The sequence below is a fragment of the Callorhinchus milii genome, unplaced genomic scaffold (assembly GCF_018977255.1).
Source record: "Callorhinchus milii isolate IMCB2004 unplaced genomic scaffold, IMCB_Cmil_1.0 Scaffold16, whole genome shotgun sequence".
Lineage (NCBI taxonomy): Eukaryota > Metazoa > Chordata > Chondrichthyes > Chimaeriformes > Callorhinchidae > Callorhinchus > Callorhinchus milii.
The window spans coordinates 13293715-13314429 of NW_024704757.1; the positions used below are offsets into that span (position 1 = coordinate 13293715).

Consider the following 20715-nt stretch of genomic DNA (forward strand, 5'->3'; position numbering starts at 1 on the left):
ACTCTCCCCCTCCTGCCCCACCCTCCCCTAACTCCTCCCCCTCCTGCCCCACCCACCCCCTAACTCCTCCCCCTCCTGCCCCACCCTCCTCCTAACTCCTCCCCCTTTCTGCCCCACCCTCCCCTAACTCCTCCCCCTCCTGCCCCACCCTCCCTTAACTCCTCCCCTTCTGCCCCACCCACCCCCTAACTCCTCCCCCTTCTGCCCCACCCTCCTCCTAACTCCTCCCCCTTTCTGCCCCACCCCCCCCTAACTCCTCCCCCTCCTGCCCCACCCACCCCCTAACTCCTCCCCTGCTGCCCCACCCTCCTCCTAACTCCTCCCCCTCCTGCTCCACCCTCCTCCTAACTCCTCTCCCTCCTGCCCCACCCTCCTCCTAACTCCTCCCCCTTCTGCCCCACCCTCCTCCTAACTCCTCCCCCTCCTGCCCCACCCTCCCCTAACTCCTCCCCCTCCTGCCCCACCCTCCCCTAACTCCTCCCCCTCCTGCCCCACCCTCCTCCTCACGTGCTGATGGGTTTCTAATGAGTTATGGGTCGCGGTCAGAGCGCGAGCGAGAGAGCGAGCGAGAGGGAGCGATAGCGAGAGCGAGAGAGGCGGACCCGGGTTCGATTCCCGCCCGGCAAGTCAGGTCGCGGCCAACGAATTTCCAATTGCCTCGAAATTCCTTGCTCCGCCAAGCCTGATAGCAATGCCTCACGACAAAAGCAAAAGCAAAAACACAGCCCACCAGCGAAAACCACATGCACGCGCACGCAGTGAAAAAATAACCCCCATCATAATAATAATAATGATAATAAATCGGTCGCCTTCAATCCACGGCTGTTTGCGGGGCATGGTGCACCGCCGCCCGCGAATTGGCTGTTGGCCCGTCTGTTCTGCGAGGCGCTTTGGAGAACATCTCGAAGAGGTGGAAAGGCGCTGCGTCAAATGCAAGGAGTCTTATTCTTATTTATTATAACGTGCGCCTGACAGACGTGCGCCTAACTGCTCTGAAGCCTTCCGGTGACGCCGTCACGCAAGTTGTTGTTGCAACTCCTCGCTCCAGGATACCTCACCAGTGAACCTTTTTCCATTGGGAGTGGGACTGTGTATATATATATATATATATATATGTTGCATATATATTATACAGTATATGTAAAGATCGGCAAGAGGTTCCATTTCTTTGACCGCGCTTTTGGTCTTCTTTCCCCTCCCCCACCCCCAGTGCCGTTAAGCACCTTGGGACGCCCTCGCGACGATGAAAGTTGCAGTATGAATGTAAATCTGCGGTGCGTTCTCCTTGTGGTGGGGCATCCGTCTTCTTGCCGCCGCTGTCTCGCGATTTCGCACAACTGCCGCTTGATAACGATCATAACGAGAAAAAAAACTCTTACATTTGACGTGATGCCTCATTACATCATTGGGATGCCGCCAAGTGCTTTGCAGGATTTAGTGCAAAGAGAAGTGACTGTGTACGTTTGAGGCCGAGCACAACAAAGTCCTGCAAACAGCCATAAAGTCGAATGACCCAATTTTACCTGGAGGATCGTTGGCCAGGACACAGGGAGAAACTCCTTTCACTCTTCACTGTGTCCATCAAACATATTGAGAGAAATAATATGTAAATGAAATGATGGAGTATTGCAAGGGAATTGGTATCCACCGTGGCTGATCGGAAATTAGTGCTTGCTGCTGGGCAAGTACTGAAATAGCTTCCTCGTATCTCATGAAAGGATCGGGGGACGAGGGGGTAAAGAACGGCAATTTTAAATAGGCGTCTTTGAAGTAATTAGAGGACTGCATAGCATGATGATCAAAGCAGGATTACCAGAATAAAGCAACTTAATAAAACTTATCTGTCAGTAGTTGGACATATTCCTGCTGTTTCCACGACATTACTCACGAGGTATGACAAGAAAATGGAATGTGGGGGAAAGGAGGTGTAATGACCAAATATTTCGGGGTCATAGAATTGGAAGCAAATGACTCGGAAAACATGAAAATATCACTACATTTTTTTTTTGGGCTGCACTGGTTGGAAGATAATACAATCGTTATAGCAAAATAAATGACAAGTGTCAATCCACATCTCGAACATTTTATTTCTAGGTTTTGTTTGCAGGAAGACAACTTTTTACTTCTCCCCCCCCACCCCGCTCGCCCCCATGCTATGGTCCCATGGCTGACAACTAGCACCTCATCCAAGTGGACATTATTCATGTGTCAGTTGAAACAGAGGAGTGAAGACAAAGTGTCCCAGCTGAGCCCAATTCTGTTACCGCTTGCGGTGTCAACACAAACACCTCCAGTAATGGGTATTGGTTTCAGACTTTAAACTGGGACACTGCTCATTCTCCCCTCTGTAATCCCAGGCGGTGAAATAAATCATGGCACTCATATATGAAATCATCTTAATTGGCAGGAGCTTTGGTCTGTTTGGCTCAGCTGCTTACTGAATGTTACTTGCTGAGTATGGGGCGGGCACAGCCCACGCTTGAAGGGTACTGCTCATGGTTTGATAACTTGGGTCCTGGTTTTAACATACAGCGGAATCATAGAGTGAAGCAGGCCCTCTAGCTTGCACTGGATTTTTCTCTCTACATAAACCAATCGAATCCCGCTCATTACAGAGCCAGAGAAGCAGTGAATAAAAATTAAAACATTTCATTAATACCTAAGAGCGAAACCAAAGATGATATAGGCTCACCCCCACCAAATTGACACAAGCCTACAAGGAATATAACCTGAGAAAACACCGAGTGCTGTTTCTTCTGTGTCGTATTAAAACATGGAACCAATTATAAAATTACCCTTTTTTTTCAGATTTCTTATGTGCAACTATATTCCCCCAAGTCGGTGAAAGAGGTCTGAAGATGAATTGTAGTCTGAACCTAATCTATTGATTCCTTTACGGTCTGCTGGTTAACCAGTAGAACTGATCCAGAACAGTTGATTTCCATATAAGGTGCATCACCGCAGAGAACATACATGGACACTGCTATTTATGAGCTGTGCAGTCAACAACGGCTGTGTCAAATTAGGAAACAGCATCTACATAACTCAGAAGGTCATGAAACAGATGCGAGGTTGCAAATGAATGATGGTTTACAGCGATGGCTTCTCTCAGAATCTGTATATGATTAGATTGGTTAAAATGATCAATTTTTTAAAAGAAAAAACACGTGTTACTTTGCTACTTTTGCACAGTCTCACATTTTGTAAAGATCTTAATATGTATGATGTTACAACCGAATGAGTAAAATAAAAAAAGGGGCCCGGGGGAGAAAATAAACACGCAAATTTTTTCCCTGTAAATTTATTAAAACAGCAATTAAAATTAAATAAAATTTTTATAGTTTTTGAATTGAAATATGATAATGAATTTCGGATTGCTATTGCTGATAATTGAACACTCCCAGGCAGATAGACACAGTGCATCAGTTTGATTTATATACAATCTTTATTTAATTCAGTAATAACCAGAAAAGGAAAACTGAGCCTCATCTGTCCAGACTACAATAACCTTCTCCTTTACCTTCTTCTCTCCAATTCCCTCATCTCCTCTCTTCCTCTCTGAATTGTTGCCACAGACAAGAAAGCCACATGTGTATAAATAAGTTATTTGTAAATATTAATCTTTGTCAGGGCATATCATCCTATTTGGGATCAAATTTTATGGAATCAATAAGAAAGGTCATTTCCCTCCGGATTTCACATCTCCAGATTAATTTCTTGTTATCATACCTCCAAGACTGATATCTGTGTTTCATGTTGCAGTGTCTTTGGTTAAGTTTAAAACACCTAAGACTTGATCTCACCAGGTTGCGTTGTTCTTTTATAACTGTGCACAGAAAACTAACATCTGATACAACTGTTATTCATGTAATTAAGCACAATTAACCATTATAAAAATAAATTCAATCACATTTATGAAACTAATATAAACACCAGAAGGATTTAGAAAGCAATTTTTAAAAAAAAACAAACAGAAATAGCAAGGGAGGTGTTTCGTGTGGTTTCAAAATGATCATTTTATAAACACAATATTTCATAATTATTCCCTTCAAACTGTGTTTGATACAACATCTTTACACGTCTTTGAGACGTCTCAAAGCGCTTTACAGAATATGCTGTGAAGTAAGTTGACTGTATATTTATGGACGAAATTCCTTATACCCAAATAATCTATGATCAAGGATACTCAATCATCCAATGGAAGAATGATACCTGTCTTGAGTTTTTATAAGTTTTGTAGCCACATTTTGCAGCAATAATAGTACAAACACTTATATGCAAATCCAAATTGCATGCAAATAAATTGTACTCACTCTTCCATAATTGTAAGGGACAATTGTGAGCATTATTACTTGAATATCTTATTTCTCAGTAGGCATAGAGCATCCCACATTATTTCCTTTACAAATGCTAATGTTTTGTTGTGCTATATGTGTTAAAATGAGGGTTCACAAAGTCATAATAAAAAGGGATAAAAAATTGCAGGCACTGAAAATCTTGGACAAAAATCACTAGAGGTCAATCGGCATCAGAAAGCGAACGATGCAGCATAATAATAGGAATATTCATTATATTTGATATAATGCATTTTACATCAGCAGGGTGTCTCAAAGGAGTTCACAGACTATACTGTAAAGTGCAGTGATGGTGCAAATTGTAGGCAGAGGCATTTTTGGAGGTGCCATTTTTTGGATGTGATGTTAAACCAAGAATCTTTTTGCTATTTCACAAAGAAAAGGGAATTTCCTGACATTGGTCATTTACTTCTTGGCTGTTTATGATACATTATTGCGCGCAAATTGGCTGCCGCGTTTGCGTACAAATTCGTAGTACGCTTTACAATAAATGTTTGAAGCTCTTTGAGACGTCTCAACAACATGATAAGGCGCTATATCAAATACAACGATTATTTTTATAAATGGATAATACGTTAAAGTTTAGGGCTCAGCAGTTAGAGCACTCACCTCGCAAGTGAGAGACCTGGGTTCGATTCCCGGCGGGGGGCGAAACCTTGGGCAACTTTCCTTACTCCACACACCTGATAATAATCCCTCAAGAATAAAAACAACAATAATTTGGTCACTCAATCCACGACTGTTTGTGGGACACTGCTGTGTGCAATTGACTGCTGCATTTTGCCCACAAAATATACAATCAACTTGTTTTACAATACATTGTGTGAAGCGCTTTGAGACTTAGAAGACGTGATAAGGCGCTATATCAAATCGTTTCCCTCCTCATTAAGCATCAGACACTGGTGCTGTGAAATGCGATTGATAGATTGCGATCCCTTGGATCCAGGTAAAGTATGAATCATAAAGCATTCAAATTGCTTTGTTCTTTTTAATATATATATTTTAAAAACACTGTCCTTGAGGACTACCAACTTGGAAACGAATATGTGTTCTGCCTCTTAGATCTGCAGGAAGAGTGAGCTTGAATTTTGCTTTCCTCCTGCAGCATATCACAGCCTCTTTATTACTGCTCAGTGAGAGGCTAAGTAAGGTCTCGGGATAAGTACTGTGCCCTATTAGGAAGAGGAATAAACCATTTGGCTATCCAGGTTGACAGACCATTTGATTAATTCAGGGCAGTTCTTTTTCATTCCCAACCCATTTTGGTGCCTTTTCTCTGTGTTTCTCAAAGCCCTTATTATCCAAATATCTCTCTACCCACCTTCTGTTTTTAAACAAAAATAAAACACAATTCTAGATGAATCCAGCTATATTTCCACCGTGTCAGTTGGGTTCTTTTTCTTTTGTTGTTGTTGTTGTTGTCATTTTTTTTGTAGCCCTGTGAGATTTGCATTCCACATGAAAGATGCTATGAGAGAGAGAGAATGCAAGCTTCCTGATTATTTAGCCAACATTCGCAAATAATCATAATAATAATAATCCTTGTATTTGATATAGCGCTTTTCACGTCGGGAGGACGTCCCAAAGCGCTTCACAGAACACACTGTAAAGTGAATTGACTGTATATTTGTGGGCGAACGCGGCAGCCAATTGCACACAGCAATGTCCCACAAACAGTTGTAGATTGAAAATGACCAATTTATTATTGTTTTGGGTTTTGAGGGATTATTATTAGGCTCTGTGTGGAGTAAGGAAACTTGCCCAAGGTTTCGCCCTCCGCCTGGAATTGAACTCAGGTCTCTCACTTGCAAAGCGAGCGCTCTAACCACTGAGCTACAGGACTCCACTTAAATGGAGATAACCTGGGATCTGCAAGTCTGGAGGGCTTGAACTCAAGGGCTTGGGTGGGTTTTTAAAATGCAAACAGAGAAAAAAAACTTTTTTTTTGGGTGGGGGGAGACTTGAGGACTTTGTGTGGGTGGGGGGATGTGTGTGGGAGGGGATGGTGGCTGACGTGGATGGAGGTGGATGCGATGTATTTTTTTAAAATGCCAGCTAAGATATTAAAGCACATTTCACACAGCCCTGCTGATGAGTGAGACGCATCTGATAGACAGACTCCCACTGACTGTATCACTCCTGCATCAGCTCCACACCACCGCATGGGATGAAGAGGCAGAAGCAACGCCAGACGAGACATCGAGTCAGTGCTGCCTTGTCAGGTTTGCTGTAAACCCCATCGAAACGAGTATAAATATTGGGAAGCATTTTTTTTCACGATTCTTAGGTAGGGACTGCAGATCTAACCATCGCAGCTGCTCTCTCTCTCTCTCTATATCTCTCTCTTTCCAGGATGAAGCTGACCTTCAGTGTCCTGTCGGTGTGTGTGGTTGTGCTGTGGGTGATGAGTTTTGTACTGTTGGTGGTGGCAATAGGCACAGATTTCTGGTACATCATCGATGCCTCCAAACTGGAAACGTTCTTCAATTCTTCCGAACAGCTGGGATCTCACTCTGGGCTTTGGATAACTTGTAAACGTAAGGGCTATTTAATCAGATTGTTGCAATCGTGGAATTCATGTGAAACACCTTTTCTCTGCTCTGTGTACAGTAACCCATTCGTTCACCTCTAGTTCATATCTTCGTTAAGGTAATGAACATGATATTTTCATACACCTGTTATTTTAAAGCTAGTTTGCTGATTTGTAAATTTTCTATCCTCGGTGTGTTTTAATGCACTATTTGACAACGTTTATGAATGAGCAAAGAATGTTCCTTCGGGCTGACCAAATGTTTTGTGCCCTTTTTATTCCAGTTAAAAGTAAATGTTTTCCGTTAATGAATCCATTCTGGCAAGGAAGCAGGAATTTTACAGATACGCAAAGACAACTCTTAAGTAAGTAAAGTCTCTCTCTGTGTTTTAGTTTCTGATTTCATCGGGAAGTAAGAATAAAAGATTATAGGGTGCAAACTGCAGTGACTCAATGTATTATTCAACCCATCAATCTACCATTGTTTCAAATACAATCAATGGTCTGAAAACTATTCATTAAGCAGAAGGTTATAGCTGAAGATACTCCTGAATTACCTGAGATTATAATCCTTGCATTTGATATAGCATCTTTACACATCTTCGAGCCCTCTCAAAGCACTTTACAGAATTATGCTGTAAAGTAAATTGACTGTATATTTGTGGACGAAACGTTGTATATCCAAACAATCTATTTGTGATCAAGGATATTCAATCATCTGAATGGAAGAATGATTCCAGTCAATACAGTTTGTCTCGCAATCCCATATGATAAAACACAATGGGTTGTCAGTTTTATTAATGAATTATCAATGGACGTTTTTATCAATGAAGTTTCACAGCGCAATGGAGACTTATCAGGGAGGTGGGCTTGGTACAAGAGATTTTTTTTCAATCTGTTATTGCAGTAGGAAAAAAACCTACTGATTCAGGTGATTGACGTCTATGTTCTTGTTTTATTTGGTTACAGACATGCACGGAACATTTGTAATCCTGCTTCCACTTAGCCTTATCCTGATGATTTTTGGAGGAATAACCGGATTTATAAGCATCTTAGCACGAGTTTACCTGTTACTGTTATTGACGGGACTTCTTTTTCTGTTCGGAGGTAAGAGTTAAGATGAAAACGTAAAATTATTATCTTGGCAGCCTTCCCTCATTTTTTTTCTCTTTTTTTTTGCTGCGAGTTTGATAAAGACAGAAAAAGCTGATCAGCAGATAACCGGTTACCTCGACAAGTCTCACACTAATGATAAAACATACACATTGGTGAAAGATTAACCTTTATTTGTATGGCGCCCAATTCATATTGAGATTAGTGTAGAGCAGTCAGTACTAGTTTAGGCTCAATGAGTAAATAACCTCTTTCATTTCAGTATTGGGAGGGAGAAAGGGAGACGGGGGTCAGAAGGCAATAAAGTTTAGGAGCTGATAATGAAAAAATCATTCCAGCAAAAGAAAACACAAGATTAATCACAAACAATTCACACTGTGTTCATTACAACACAGTTCGGGAGCTGAATGTACTAACTTTACCTGAAATACACTCATGTTAGATGGGCACTGTTTTTCAACGTTAACAAGCCTTATATTATATGCAGTATAAGACCGTCCAAAATACAATGGACAACAAATGCCCTAGAATGGGTCACAAAGCAACAACACATTGAAGGGCTGACATTATGTTACACACCATACCACTCAAAGCTTCTTTCTCAAAGTTTCTTGATGCTGTTCCAGTCCTGAAGTGGATTATCTCCTCGAAACTCACTCTTAAGTGGCATTTGAAGGGAAGGTGAGATTTGATTCAGTTTTCAACCTTATATTTTTTGCTGCTGAGTGATAGTAGATGACTATGCTATGGCAAACACCAGTGATCGAATCACATCTTTTAAGATGAGCTCATATCGCACTATGCAATTTAAACTGCAATGTCATCAGGTCGTGTCAGCCTGATTCACTTGGTAAGCACTCTGCCTCTAAGTCAGAAGGTGCTGTGTTCAAGCCCCATGCTGGGACTTTGAACTTGCATACACTAGGCAGACTTTCCAATGCAGTGTTGTGTTGTGATATCGGAGGTGCCGTCCTTCGGATGAGACTATAAAACAAGGACCCGTCTGCCTGTTCGGGTGGGCGCTAAAGATCCCAAGGCACCATTTGAAAAGAGAAGGGAGTTTCCCGCAGTATTCTGGCCAACATTCCCTCCAAATAAAATCAATCACTCATTTCATTGGTGGGACATTGCTGTGCACAAATGGTTTGCCGCACTCACTCACCTACAGAACGACAGTCACTACAACGTTGGTAAACCAACCTTGTGAAGCGCTTTGAGATGTCCTCCAGACGTGAAAGGCACTACATGAAATGCAAAGATTATTATTACGTTTTGTTATTGCATAAGACAAAGAGGCCCTAATTATAGTTGATTATCTTCTCTGCATGTTGCTGTTCTGTTTCCTGTGACTACATTGTTATATGTGCACTGAGGTACAGAATGGCCACGATGCATCTGTTTTTGCTGCGTTGGCTGCGGTTCAAAAAAGCAGCAACTCTCTTATTGAACGCATTGTCTAAACTCTATTTACGAATAGACAAAATTTAGCCCAGATACGCAGTGAAAATCAGTAAATGCATTTATACATTTATACTTGATTCATTGCCACACTGTTATTCCAATTTTAAGAACTGAATACGAACCTTATCCATGCAAACTGGATTAAATAAGCGCCTCAGGTTCAAAAGTAATAAACAACCAAAGCAAAATCAATTAGCATTTTCGAATTCTAGAGTGAGGTAGAACAAAAAAGGAAAAAAATCTGTGCTTTACAAATGGCAAGAGAATAGAATGAATAGTTAAATGAATGAACAAATACTCTGTATTGTAAAAAAGAGCAGTGTTCCAGTACAATAGCAAAGATGATGTATTTGCAATTCTTCTTGGTAACAAGATAAGAAAATTGGGTTGGCCAGACATGAAAATTTAAGGAAAGACAGTAAGACTTTAGAATGTAAGGATTGCAGTGGGTTAGAATATATAATAATAATAATGATAATAATAATAAACATTGCATTTGATTATTGCACCTTATCACGTCTTCGAGAAGTCTCAAAGAGCTTTGCAGAATATACTGGAAAGTGAATTGACTGTATACTTTGTGGGCGAAACGCGGCAGCCAATTGCGCACAGCGAAATACTGGAGCTTGTACGTGCAAAACACTTTTTATTTCACGAATGATGTGGTGTTGAAAAAAAACTCTTAATCAGTGGCTGATGTGTGGCATCTGGATTATTCACTCGTGTGGGGCTGCAATGTTTGGGTAAAGACATTTAAATAAGCACTTTGCAACTTCAAGGTACTTAGTCAATAACGCTTGAGAATAGCTCTCTTTATAGATTAAAAGCTTGTAAAATCATTTGTGAAATAAATCGGTCCTGATTCTTACTATTAAAGTGTGAGATTAGTGTCTCGGAGCCACTGGAAACATGGTGAAAGCAATCTGATTTGGTGCGAGGTATATAAACATGAGTGTGACCAGGAATCTAAACCTCCAACTCATCCATTTCTTATTAAGAAACAGAGAAAAAGAAAGAGACAAGTATAAGAATACAAGTGCAGTCGCTACATACTGCATGTCATGTAAAAGCTCAATGACTGGAAGCATATTCTGAGGTTACAAACAGTGGCATACACTAGTTAGACCTTATTACACTGTAATACATGTTGTACGAGCCATTTATATTCCAAGATGAATTACTGGAGGGTCTAGTCAGCCCTTGCTGCATATACATGTACATTATATATTCTGAGAGAACACATTCTGGCAGAGAGCAGTCCACACCTTATTATTCATAAATGCTCACTGCATGAGTCCCAGAATTAATAGTGCATGCTGCCTGTCCATCATATCTGAGGTGGTGAGACTTGAATTCCCTGTTGCTTAACAGAAGTTCTCCCGCTTGGATTTAGTCTCAGATTTACTGGGTAAATGACTCCATAATTGACTTCTCTGTAGAATCGCTTTCAGAACTAAATAATGAACTCTTGCATTTGATATATGGCGCCTTTCATGTCGGAAGGACATCTCAAAGTCCTTTGCGGGATTCACTGTAAGGTGTAGTGACTGTCTGATCACGTTCCCGAGTAGAATGAAGGGAACTGAGGATTTGGTGGTTGTTTTGTTTGATTTATTTCTGAGTGAAAAAGGCAAAAGAAGAACTTACACAAAAGAAGTACTTCAACCAAATAAGACAGGTTCTGTGTTAGCCTTCCCGAGCAGAGCAGTACATTTTCCTGGTGATCTGGAAAGAGAAGGGAAGTGAGTTGTGCCTATTTTCATATGCAATATGACCTTTTTTTGATTGAACGATCCAAGTGTTCATTCTTATTTCCAAACTGCTTGAAAACAAATCCTCTCCACCTTTAAGCTTGACTTAATTTCTTCTTAATGGCTTTGGGAGGATTGGGAGAGGCCGAATGACAGCGCTGAGCACTTTTCTCTCTCTGTGACTAATTGTCTGGGGTGAGCTTCTACGGAGAAGGATTATTTTGAGCGTTCTTCTGCCGTCACGTATCTCATTCAAAGTCAGCTGCAGTGCAGTCCACCGAGGCCTCTCGATCCAGGTGGAATTCCTTTTCTTGTGCATTCAACTTACTTTTAATTATGCACGATGTTAATGCCACTGGTACGTACTGTAGTCTGATTTCCAAACCAGGCTTATTGATCTTGGAAATCTCAAACACAGTACGCTTTCCGGTTTCAAGCACGTAATTATCAGAGGCCGTTGCAGGCACTGTGGCACATGTTCAACCGTGTGAGGACAGCAGAGCTGGGTGGTGGATGAGTCAGGTATCAAACCGCAAACTGGTTCTGGATTCACCCTTACCCTGTGAGATCACTTGTCCCATTGTGACTGTGGCTGTTTGAAACTTTGTGTTGGGAAATGTCATGAATCAAGGAGCATCCTGTATTCTGGGGAACTAAAGATCGATGAACATAAATGGAGCTTTGCAAAAAGGAAAGGTTAGCAATATCCAGAGACAACTGCATTTTGTTGGCAATTTGATTTAAAAGAGAAAAGCATCTGTGTGCGCTTTTCGTGGGTGTGTTCCATTAGCTCTCCCCACTCTTGCAGTTCAGGACAATGCCTTTCAGTTCAAATCTTGCCTTCCAGACAGTTATGAAACAATTATGTTCGTGCAGCTACAAGTAGAATAAGTCAGGTACAAATCAATTCACATCCATGAGAACTTTTAATCATGTGACTTTGAAGGAAAGAAGTTTTTTTTGCATATTAATTGGCATTATGTCTTGAGACGTGCATTTTCTGAAGCCAGTTTGCGCACAGATGTCCCACAAACAGCATTAAATATATATATATATATATAATCATTACTTGGGTATTTATGGGGTAGAAGTTTCATCTGAGTCTAGATTGAATGATATTAGTTGTTGTATTTAATATGGTACCTTCTCATGTTGACATTTCTCAAAGCACGTCACAGAGGTTTTCTGTTAAATGTGGTGACTGTACATCTGTAGATGAGTACAGTGGCAAATTTGCCCACAGTAATGTCTCACACACAGCCCAGTCTGAAGCGAATGACTGAATCTTCGAACCCTGGGGAATGGTTGACCAGGACACTGGGGAGAAACTCCCTTCTCTTTTCGAATAGTACAACGGGATTAGCTGACTTCCAGGTTTAGCTTGATGAATAATTAATTCTTCGGGCCTCGGAGGCAATTTTGTTTAACAAAAAGTCATCTCCACTACAAGTATCCAACTACAATTTCTGTATCACATTTCCAATTACTTCCCATTAATTTAAAGTGCTTCACTAATGAATGCTTCAACAACGAATTTATTTTGAAAGTGAACTGAACAGAAGCGAGATGTGTTCTCCCTCCCCCGTCCCCCCTCCCCCCGACTTCTACCTGATTCTTCCTGCGTAATAAGATAGAATTTAACGTCGTCCAAGGTGAGCACAGCACAAAGCAATCACATTTCAATGAATTTAAGGTTAAGGCATTCACAGTAACAGCATTCATAGAAAAGCAATTTCTGAACCAGACTTTGGAGTAAATGGCTTCAGACATTAGCTTTTTGTCATTTGAACGTTCGGGGAATGTGTGGACAAACAGTGGTGTCAATGAACCACAATAAAACCAATGTCCCTTATTATAACAATGTATTCAGGAATAATACCTTTGGGAGTGCAGAAAAATGAGTAGTTTCAGTTAATGTGAAATAAAGTACAGATGCTCATATATGTAGTTTCCTGTAATAATTTCAATATTAGAATCCCTTGCTGAACATTTTTGTGAGCATAGACTACTACTAGCATAATCTGCTCTTGATGGTTAGGATCCACAGATAAATCAGTCGCACTTCAGTTTTCTAGCTCTGTTGCGTAGATGTACAGTTTTCATCCCAAACGCTATCCTCTAATTCAGCGGAGTTCCACTGGGCGGGAATATTCAGTGCAAGTCAGGTTGGTGAAAGGAGGAAATCCTCTCGTTGTTAAGTCTGACCAAAATTATGTTCGTGTTACGAAAATTAAACTTTATTTGCAGGAACGTCATTGTTAAACCAGGCAATTTTATGTTCCCGATTAAACATAAAATATAAATCATTGTTCTCTATAAAATGTTGTAAATGTAACAACTTTGCATTTGTAGGCAATGAAGGCAATGTCCCACAAACAGCTATGGATTAAGCGCACAATTTTATTGGGTGGGGGGGAAGGGGGGATTGTCGACCAAGACACCAGGAGAAACTCCCTTCTCTTTTCGAGTAGTGTCAAGGGATCTTTAAATCCCCTTCCTCCCCAGCACCCCATTAGAGGGTCAGTTTAGACTGTGTGAGTTTAAGTCGTGAGGCGTGATTTGAAACCACGACCTTCTGACTGAGAGGCGAGAGTGCTACCACGGAGCCAGGCTGATACACATACTATATTACATTATAGTGGACCTTAACGTCAGAGAAACTACAGCACTAGTGGAGGCCATTCAGCCCATCCACTGGAACTAAATATTCTAAATCCAATGCACAAGATCATTCAAGACCGGTTTGGATAGTATCTTTCATGTCAAGGGGGATGTTTCAAAGTGCATCAGAGGAATCAGTTGTAAAATGTAATGAATGTGTATTTTTCTGTTGGCAAACAATTTAGCAATTTTGCACCCATCAGTCCCACAACCAGCATTTAATATATATATATAAAATCATATCATCAAAGATATTCAACAGTTCACATTAACTAGCATGTGCAGTGATAGTTTGGTCATCCTGCATGTGATATCAAGTAGTTAACAAGCCTATTGCTTCCAATAATGACACAACCCACTGTCAACCAGATAAATGGGACACAAGATAAAGTATTAGATAGTGATAATTATCTTCCAATGATCTCCTGGTGTCCAGGGAGTTTTCTTTTAATTGATGCCAGGCACAGTTAATGCTCTATAGATTAGTTCTTATTGCTAACTGGATAGAGCGTTTACCTGGCATTACAGGGAGTCTGGCCTTCCTGTAAAATGCTTCACTGAGGTAACAACTCTTTGTGAATTCATTTGACAAGTTCCAGATGAACAAAGTCATTTCCAGAAAATGTTTTAATGATAGGCACAAACAGGAGCGATGATGCAAGGGCACATATGGTCCATGTTGCCTTGTCTCTGTCGCTGATGCTGATGATTACACCCAAAATTAATCACCAGTGTCGTGAACAAAACTCTGAGTCTGCAACAGTGGAAATTGCACACGTTCTGTGGCACGACCAAGTTTGTTGTAGAATTGAGCTCATACTTTCTTAAGCCCCACTCAAATGCTGCATTATAACATGACAGATATTATTCTAAACCACAATATTAGAGCAATTGCCCTGACTTGTTTTAGGCAGCTCCATCTGCCTTGGATCTGGTAATGTTTTTAGTACTCAGCACATTTAAATAAGCTTATTAAAGTTGTTAAGGCACCATTAATTGGGTACATTATGGCTACAGAATTAGTCTCCACTTGACAAGTACATTAGATTCAACACAGGGAAAAGGTTCTGCCCTTTTTGCAGCTGCAGAACAAGGGTCGCTGAGTAACCTACTGATACAAAATACCAATTATCCCTAATTTAGTGAACTGAAAGCTGATAATTGCGCTGAATTTGACAGAACTTGTGAACTCGTGAATCATAAGATGACGATGTGTCGTCCACACATCTGATTTCTGGGCCATCCAAACACATTTTCTCCGCGCATCACACAATGAGTAGTTATCCATTTTTCCTGGACCATTTGTAGGAAAATTACTTCCTGTACCTAACGGAAGAAAATTCGAATGTAACGGGAGCTGCCCTTTATGAAAGAGTTTTGATAAAGCCACGTGTGTTTGTCACTCATTTATATGGGGGGAAAAAAGTCTGAAAGGAGGAAATATTCTGGGTGAGTTCTACCACATTTTTTTGGGTAGAAGCTATTTTGGATTATTAATAATAATCCTTGCATTCGATATAGCACTTTTCAGGTCTTTGAGACGTCTCAAAGCACTTCACAGAATACACTCTAAAGTGAATTGACTGTATATTTGTGGGCGAAACGCAAATTGCGCACAGCAGTGTCCCACAGACTAGTTGTGGATTGAGTGACCAAATGATTATTTTTTTTTCTTGAGAGATTATTATCAGGCGTGTGGAGTAAGGAAACTTGCCCAAGGTTTCGCCCCCTGCCGAGAATCGAACACAGGTCTCTCGCTTGCGAGGCGAGCGCTCTAACGACTGAGCTACAGGATTCCGCATAGATTCTCTCCGCGCAACTTTTAGTTTGCTTGCAAAATGCTCACTGCACTTTTACTGTATTGCGCTTTGAGACTTCCTCCTGATGTGAAAGCCCTGTTGCCAAATGTAATGACTATTTATTTAAAAATTTAAAAATGTATTCAAGAAGGAGTGCCTGCTCTTCAGAGGATGATTTATTTTGTTGGTCAGGAAGAATTTATCTTTCATTAGTGACAATAATAAGTGGGAATGGTTCTTGTGATGAATGAATATATAACTCATTTAAGTTTAAACAACAAATCTACATTTCTTTGGCTTTGGAAATAATAATCTTTGCATTTGATTCGGGGCCTTTCACGTCAGGAAAGGTCTCACCCTCATTTCACAGCATTAAACTCTGCAGTGATTGTGTATCTTGTAGGCGAATGAATGTACAAGGTCATATAATTTTCTCTATTTTTGAAAAGATTCTTTGTACAATATCCATTAAATTAATAATAGTACGATACTTGCATTTGATATACTGCCATCCACTACACGTGGGCACCTGAAAATGCCTCACAGGATTTACAGTGAAGTGTAGTGACTGTGTATTTTGTAGATGATTCATGGCAGGTGATTTGTATACAGCAATGTCCCACAAACAGCCAGTTCTCATTGTTCGTTCAGCTGTGGTCTGATTTATATTTCAGAAAGCAGCATTTGAATTTCAGGAATAGCTCATCGCTCTTTGATTTGGTTATTCATTGCTGCGGGCAACTGAAGCTTTAATTAATTGCTGTCATAATGACAAGCACATCTTTTGAAGCGGTGGAGCTTCTCTCTCATTTGCACCTTCAACGGTCGCCCATACAAGAAAAAGTTTCTCAACGATCAAAGAACTCTCGACAGATCATGCATGTATTTCTCTCTCCACTTCGGATCAGATAACGAGACAACAAGACCGAGGCCCTCCTGGTTGGCTCCCGTCAGCGCTCCACACCTCAGGCACTGACAGCATCACCATCCATGGTTGCGCACTCCACCTCACTGAGTCAGTCCGGAACCTTGAGGTCTTGTTTGATCCTCAACTATCCTTTCTACCCCAGATCTGCTCCGTGACCCGCTCTGCCTTCCCCCCCCACCTCCGCAACATCGCCCGGCTCCGACACGGTCTCACGCCGCAGGCCACCGAAACCCTCATACACTCCTTCATTACATCGGGGCTCGACTTTGCAAACTCACTGCTTGTCGGCCTCTCCAACTCCTCCTCCATAGACTGCATGTCATCCAGAACTCTGCAATTTTGTAATTTTATTGTTGTTGTGGTGGTGGTGGCTTTAGATACCCAGAGCATTTCAGCAATGCCCCTTTGCTCATGATCTTAAAAAGCCGATCAATTAAAAAGCAGGACTTTTTCAAGTCCCGCCTGAAAACCTTCCTCTTCGATCGTGCTGACGGTCCCCCCTCCCACCCCCTCTCCGGCTCGGAGTCAGGCTACTATTAAGCGCACTGAGACGCTACCCTGTGAGGAGGGCGCTATCGGTGCAAGTTGTTGTTGTTGCTCAATTGGAATCAGCTTAGAAAATACCCGTACGCAATGTCTTTAGCCGCATTCGTCGCTGCTAGATTTTTTTTAGCAAATCTAAAGACATAGCTAACAATGGACCACGATTTCTATGGATGACTCAAGCTTCTCTTGTAACACACGTCATCCATTTATCACTTGTGCAGCAATCGAATAAACCAATACAGTTTATTGCACTTTGTTTGGAATAAGAAGCTCTTGTTACGCAGCAGTCATTTGTTGGGGTCAACTGACAACGTTCATTGAGGCTGAGCAATGAAGAAATCGGGACATTTTTTTAGATTACACAGTACATTTACATTTCATGTTTGAATTTCGAATGGGAAGGTAGCTACAGTAGTAGAGTATTTCTGATTCTTCAATCAGAATTGTGCTTGGATCAGAAATGTATTTTTCTGAACATCGCAAAATATGAAGCTTGTGAAAAAGGTAATATGACCATATGAACAATAACAATCATCTGAGGTGAGCGGGAGAGATATGTAATTGGATTAGGAACTGTGAAAACTTTTAAAAGAGTTATTCGCCTACAAAGTACACGGTCACTACACGTTGCAGTAACATCTTGTGAAGCATTTTGAGACCTCCTCCTGGCGTGAAAGGCGCTACATCAAAAGCAAGGATGATTACAACAACAACTTGCACTTACAAAGGGCCCTCCACCATGGTAGCGTCTCAGAGTTACTACTACTATTACTGTATATTACTACTGTTATTACTAATTATTATTGTTTCAGGAGAAATGCTGACCTTGTGTGGGTCGCTGGAGAAGCAGCATTTGGAATATTGTATGATGTTGGAGGGCAACTCATTTCAAAAGAATATTGAAGTGTTGGAGAGTGTTTAGAAAAGAGTGGCTTTAGATTTAAAGCTCTACGTTCTGAGGAGAGCTACTGGTGACAGAATTTTCCTTGGAGAATAGCAGACTGAGGATTGAGGGTAATGTGACCCGAGTCTATAAAAATATTGAATATGTGCGAAGATGGAAAACGGATGACACTATCACTCATAGGAGACAGATGACGCCCTGTATGAATTTGGTATTCTTAGATTCCTAAAGGTTAACATTTAGAGCAGGCTGCCACCTCATGGAAAGATTGTAAACTTGGGCAAAATGTTCCCAAAAGTGCCTTGCGCTTGTGCTTCAAATTGGCCAGATAAAAATTGGTCATTTTCTTTCTGTCTGTCTGTCCGTGGGAAATTGGTTGCCATGTTCGCCTACAGAGTTACTGCACTTTACTGCAAAAATCCTGGAGGGCTTTGAGACTTCCACCCAACATGAAAGGCACCAAATTCAAAGGATTCTTTACTTAAGTTGGTGGAGAAGAGACGGGCCATTTGCACACCGCAATGTCCCACAAACAGCTGGGGATTGACTGATCAAATGTGGTTTTTTTTGAAGGGATTATTACCCCTGGAAAGCGATCCGCCAATCGAATAACGACTGGATTCCTACTTACTGCTAGGTAAACAGAGGTGTGTGGAGTAAGGAAACTCGCCTAAGGTTTCGTTCTGACCACGAACTGAACCGCTGTCCTCTAGCTCGTGAGCCCTGTAGCTCAGTGGTTAGAGCACTCGCCTTGCAAGCGAGACACCTGGATTCAATTCCAGGCAGAGGGCGAAACCTTGGGCACGTTTCCTTACTCCAAATGTCTCTGTTTACCTAGCAGTAAGTAGGAACCCGGTTGTTAGTCGAAGAGTGGATCGCTTTTCCAGGGGTAATAATTCCTTCAAAAAAAATAAATTGGTCACTTCAATCCACAACTGTTTGTGTGGGACACAGCTGTGTGCATTTGGCTGCCGCGTTTCACCCACAATATTATACATCACTTGACAGTACGTTCTGTGAAGCTCTTTGAGATGTCTCGAAGACGTGATAAGGCGCTGTATCAAATGCGAGGATTATTATAATTATTTTTTTGTTTTTAAACGCAGCTCTGGTAACTCTCTGTGGGATCAGCGTGTACATTGGCTATTCGGCTGCAGCGTTCAAAGAAGCCGTGTGTCTGTCTGGCAAGAAGATCCTGGAAGACATTGACATCAGGTTCGGCTGGTCTTTGGCTCTGGCTTGGGTCTCGTTCGTTGCCGAGGCCTTCGCAGGTGTCTCGTTCATATTAGCTGCGAAAATGGTGGGAGTGAAAAAGAGACGGTATGAAGCAACCTGAAGTTTGAAAAGCCTTCCGTCCACAATGCAAGTGCAGCTGGATATCAAACAAAGGCGTTTGATTAAAGCATTTTTGGGGTCTCATTCAAGTATCTGTAAATAATTTTTCAGCTGTGTGAATATCCGCTATATAGATTGCTTCAGCCAGTCAGGTGGGAAAACTGCCCATCTCTTTTACGTACAAGCTAAAATTACATCAAAACCCATCAGCACTGCAAACATGCCATTGACTATTAGTTGCCAAAACACCTAGATTTTTCTTATTCACACTTAATTTGTCTGTATTCCAGAAAGCCTCTTTGCCACTGTTATTTTCATAGAAAATTGTAAGTGAAGAAATTATTCCTTGTGTAAAAAAAAAGGTTTGAATGTGAGATCGTTTCCCACAAAATATATGCAGTGCCAACACTTTACAGTGTCCTGTGAAGTATTTGAGACATCTCAACAATGCGATAAAGCGCTATATCAAATGCAAAGATTATTACTGTTATTCCTCCTAAAGTGGCATAGGAACTTTGCAGGAAAAGAACTTATTTTACAGGGCATGTGTTTTCATAAAATATGAAAAGCTTTGCAAATGACAAATGATTTTAAAAAGGTGAAAGCAGTAGTTAGTCAATGAGGAACAGAAGAGAAATCAAATTGTTCTGAGTGAAAGGCTAATTTGCTTTTTTTAAAAAAAGTCAATTGACAAGAAACCTACAGGAAAATAAACAATTTAATCACTGATTGTTGTAAAGCACTACGGACCTGATTGAGATTGGAAACAAGGCTTTAATTGACAAAATGCAGCAAAATTGAAAGGTGGGCGTGAAAATAATTTTGAATTGCATTGTATTGAAGCAGATTGGGTTCAAGATCTGCTCTCAAATGAGGTGCATTGAGTCTGTAATAATGATGATAGTACCATGTTCGGCCGTATGATATTATAGTGTTTAATAGCACAGGTTCTGTGCAGAAAATTGTATGAATGCAGTATTTGGAGGGGGGGAAAAAAAATCACACAGTAATTGCCCGAATCTTCCAATTAAGAATCGATTGCAGCAATAGGCCTTTTCAGTGTCTGTTTAAAAATTGACCAATTAGTGGATGCATACTGTTTGTCAGCATTAAACGTCCTGCTTTGACTGAAAGGAAACATTTCAATTGGCGATTTCTGCGAGAGCATTTTAATCGCAGAGTCTCCGTTTCATAAATACGTTTGCTTTAACGCTGACAAACCGGTGCAAACAATGTTTCGCTGGTCAATCGGGTTGTTGCACTGAGAAAATGTTATCACAAAACTTATCCCAAACGTTTGGTTTTCTGGTTCCCAGAAGAACGTCGATTGAA

The 20715-nt window shown here is 41.0% G+C and overlaps 1 protein-coding gene across 2 annotated transcripts; it reads left to right on the forward strand.

The window, feature by feature from the left end:
* Positions 1-6363: 6363 nt before the first annotated feature.
* On the forward strand, positions 6364-19467 carry LOC103178830 (transmembrane protein 114). Of its 2 annotated transcripts, none has more exons than XM_007893777.2 (5): positions 6364-6577; positions 6708-6892; positions 7170-7250; positions 7855-7992; positions 19155-19467. In XM_007893777.2, exons 1-5 carry the CDS (start codon positions 6447-6449, stop codon positions 19382-19384), a joined length of 765 nt encoding a protein of 254 aa, XP_007891968.2. In that variant the 5' UTR covers positions 6364-6446; the 3' UTR covers positions 19385-19467. The 2 variants fall into 2 exon arrangements, with proteins under 2 accessions (XP_007891968.2, XP_007891969.2); XM_007893778.2 differs by having other exon boundaries at positions 6543-6558.
* The last annotated feature ends 1248 nt before the right edge of the window (positions 19468-20715 follow it).

What these genes read in the sequence shown, in the direction of transcription:
- LOC103178830 (XM_007893777.2), top strand. Translation starts at nt 6,447, where the DNA reads ATGAGTGAGACGCATCTGATAGACAGACTCCCACTGACTGTATCACTC. An exon ending in GCTTTGGATAACTTGTAAAC is followed by an intron (nt 6,893 to 7,169) that starts GTAAGGGCTATT and finishes TTTTTATTCCAG; the next exon opens with TTAAAAGTAAATGTTTTCCG. An exon ending in TACGCAAAGACAACTCTTAA is followed by an intron (nt 7,251 to 7,854) that starts GTAAGTAAAGTC and finishes ATTTGGTTACAG; the next exon opens with ACATGCACGGAACATTTGTA.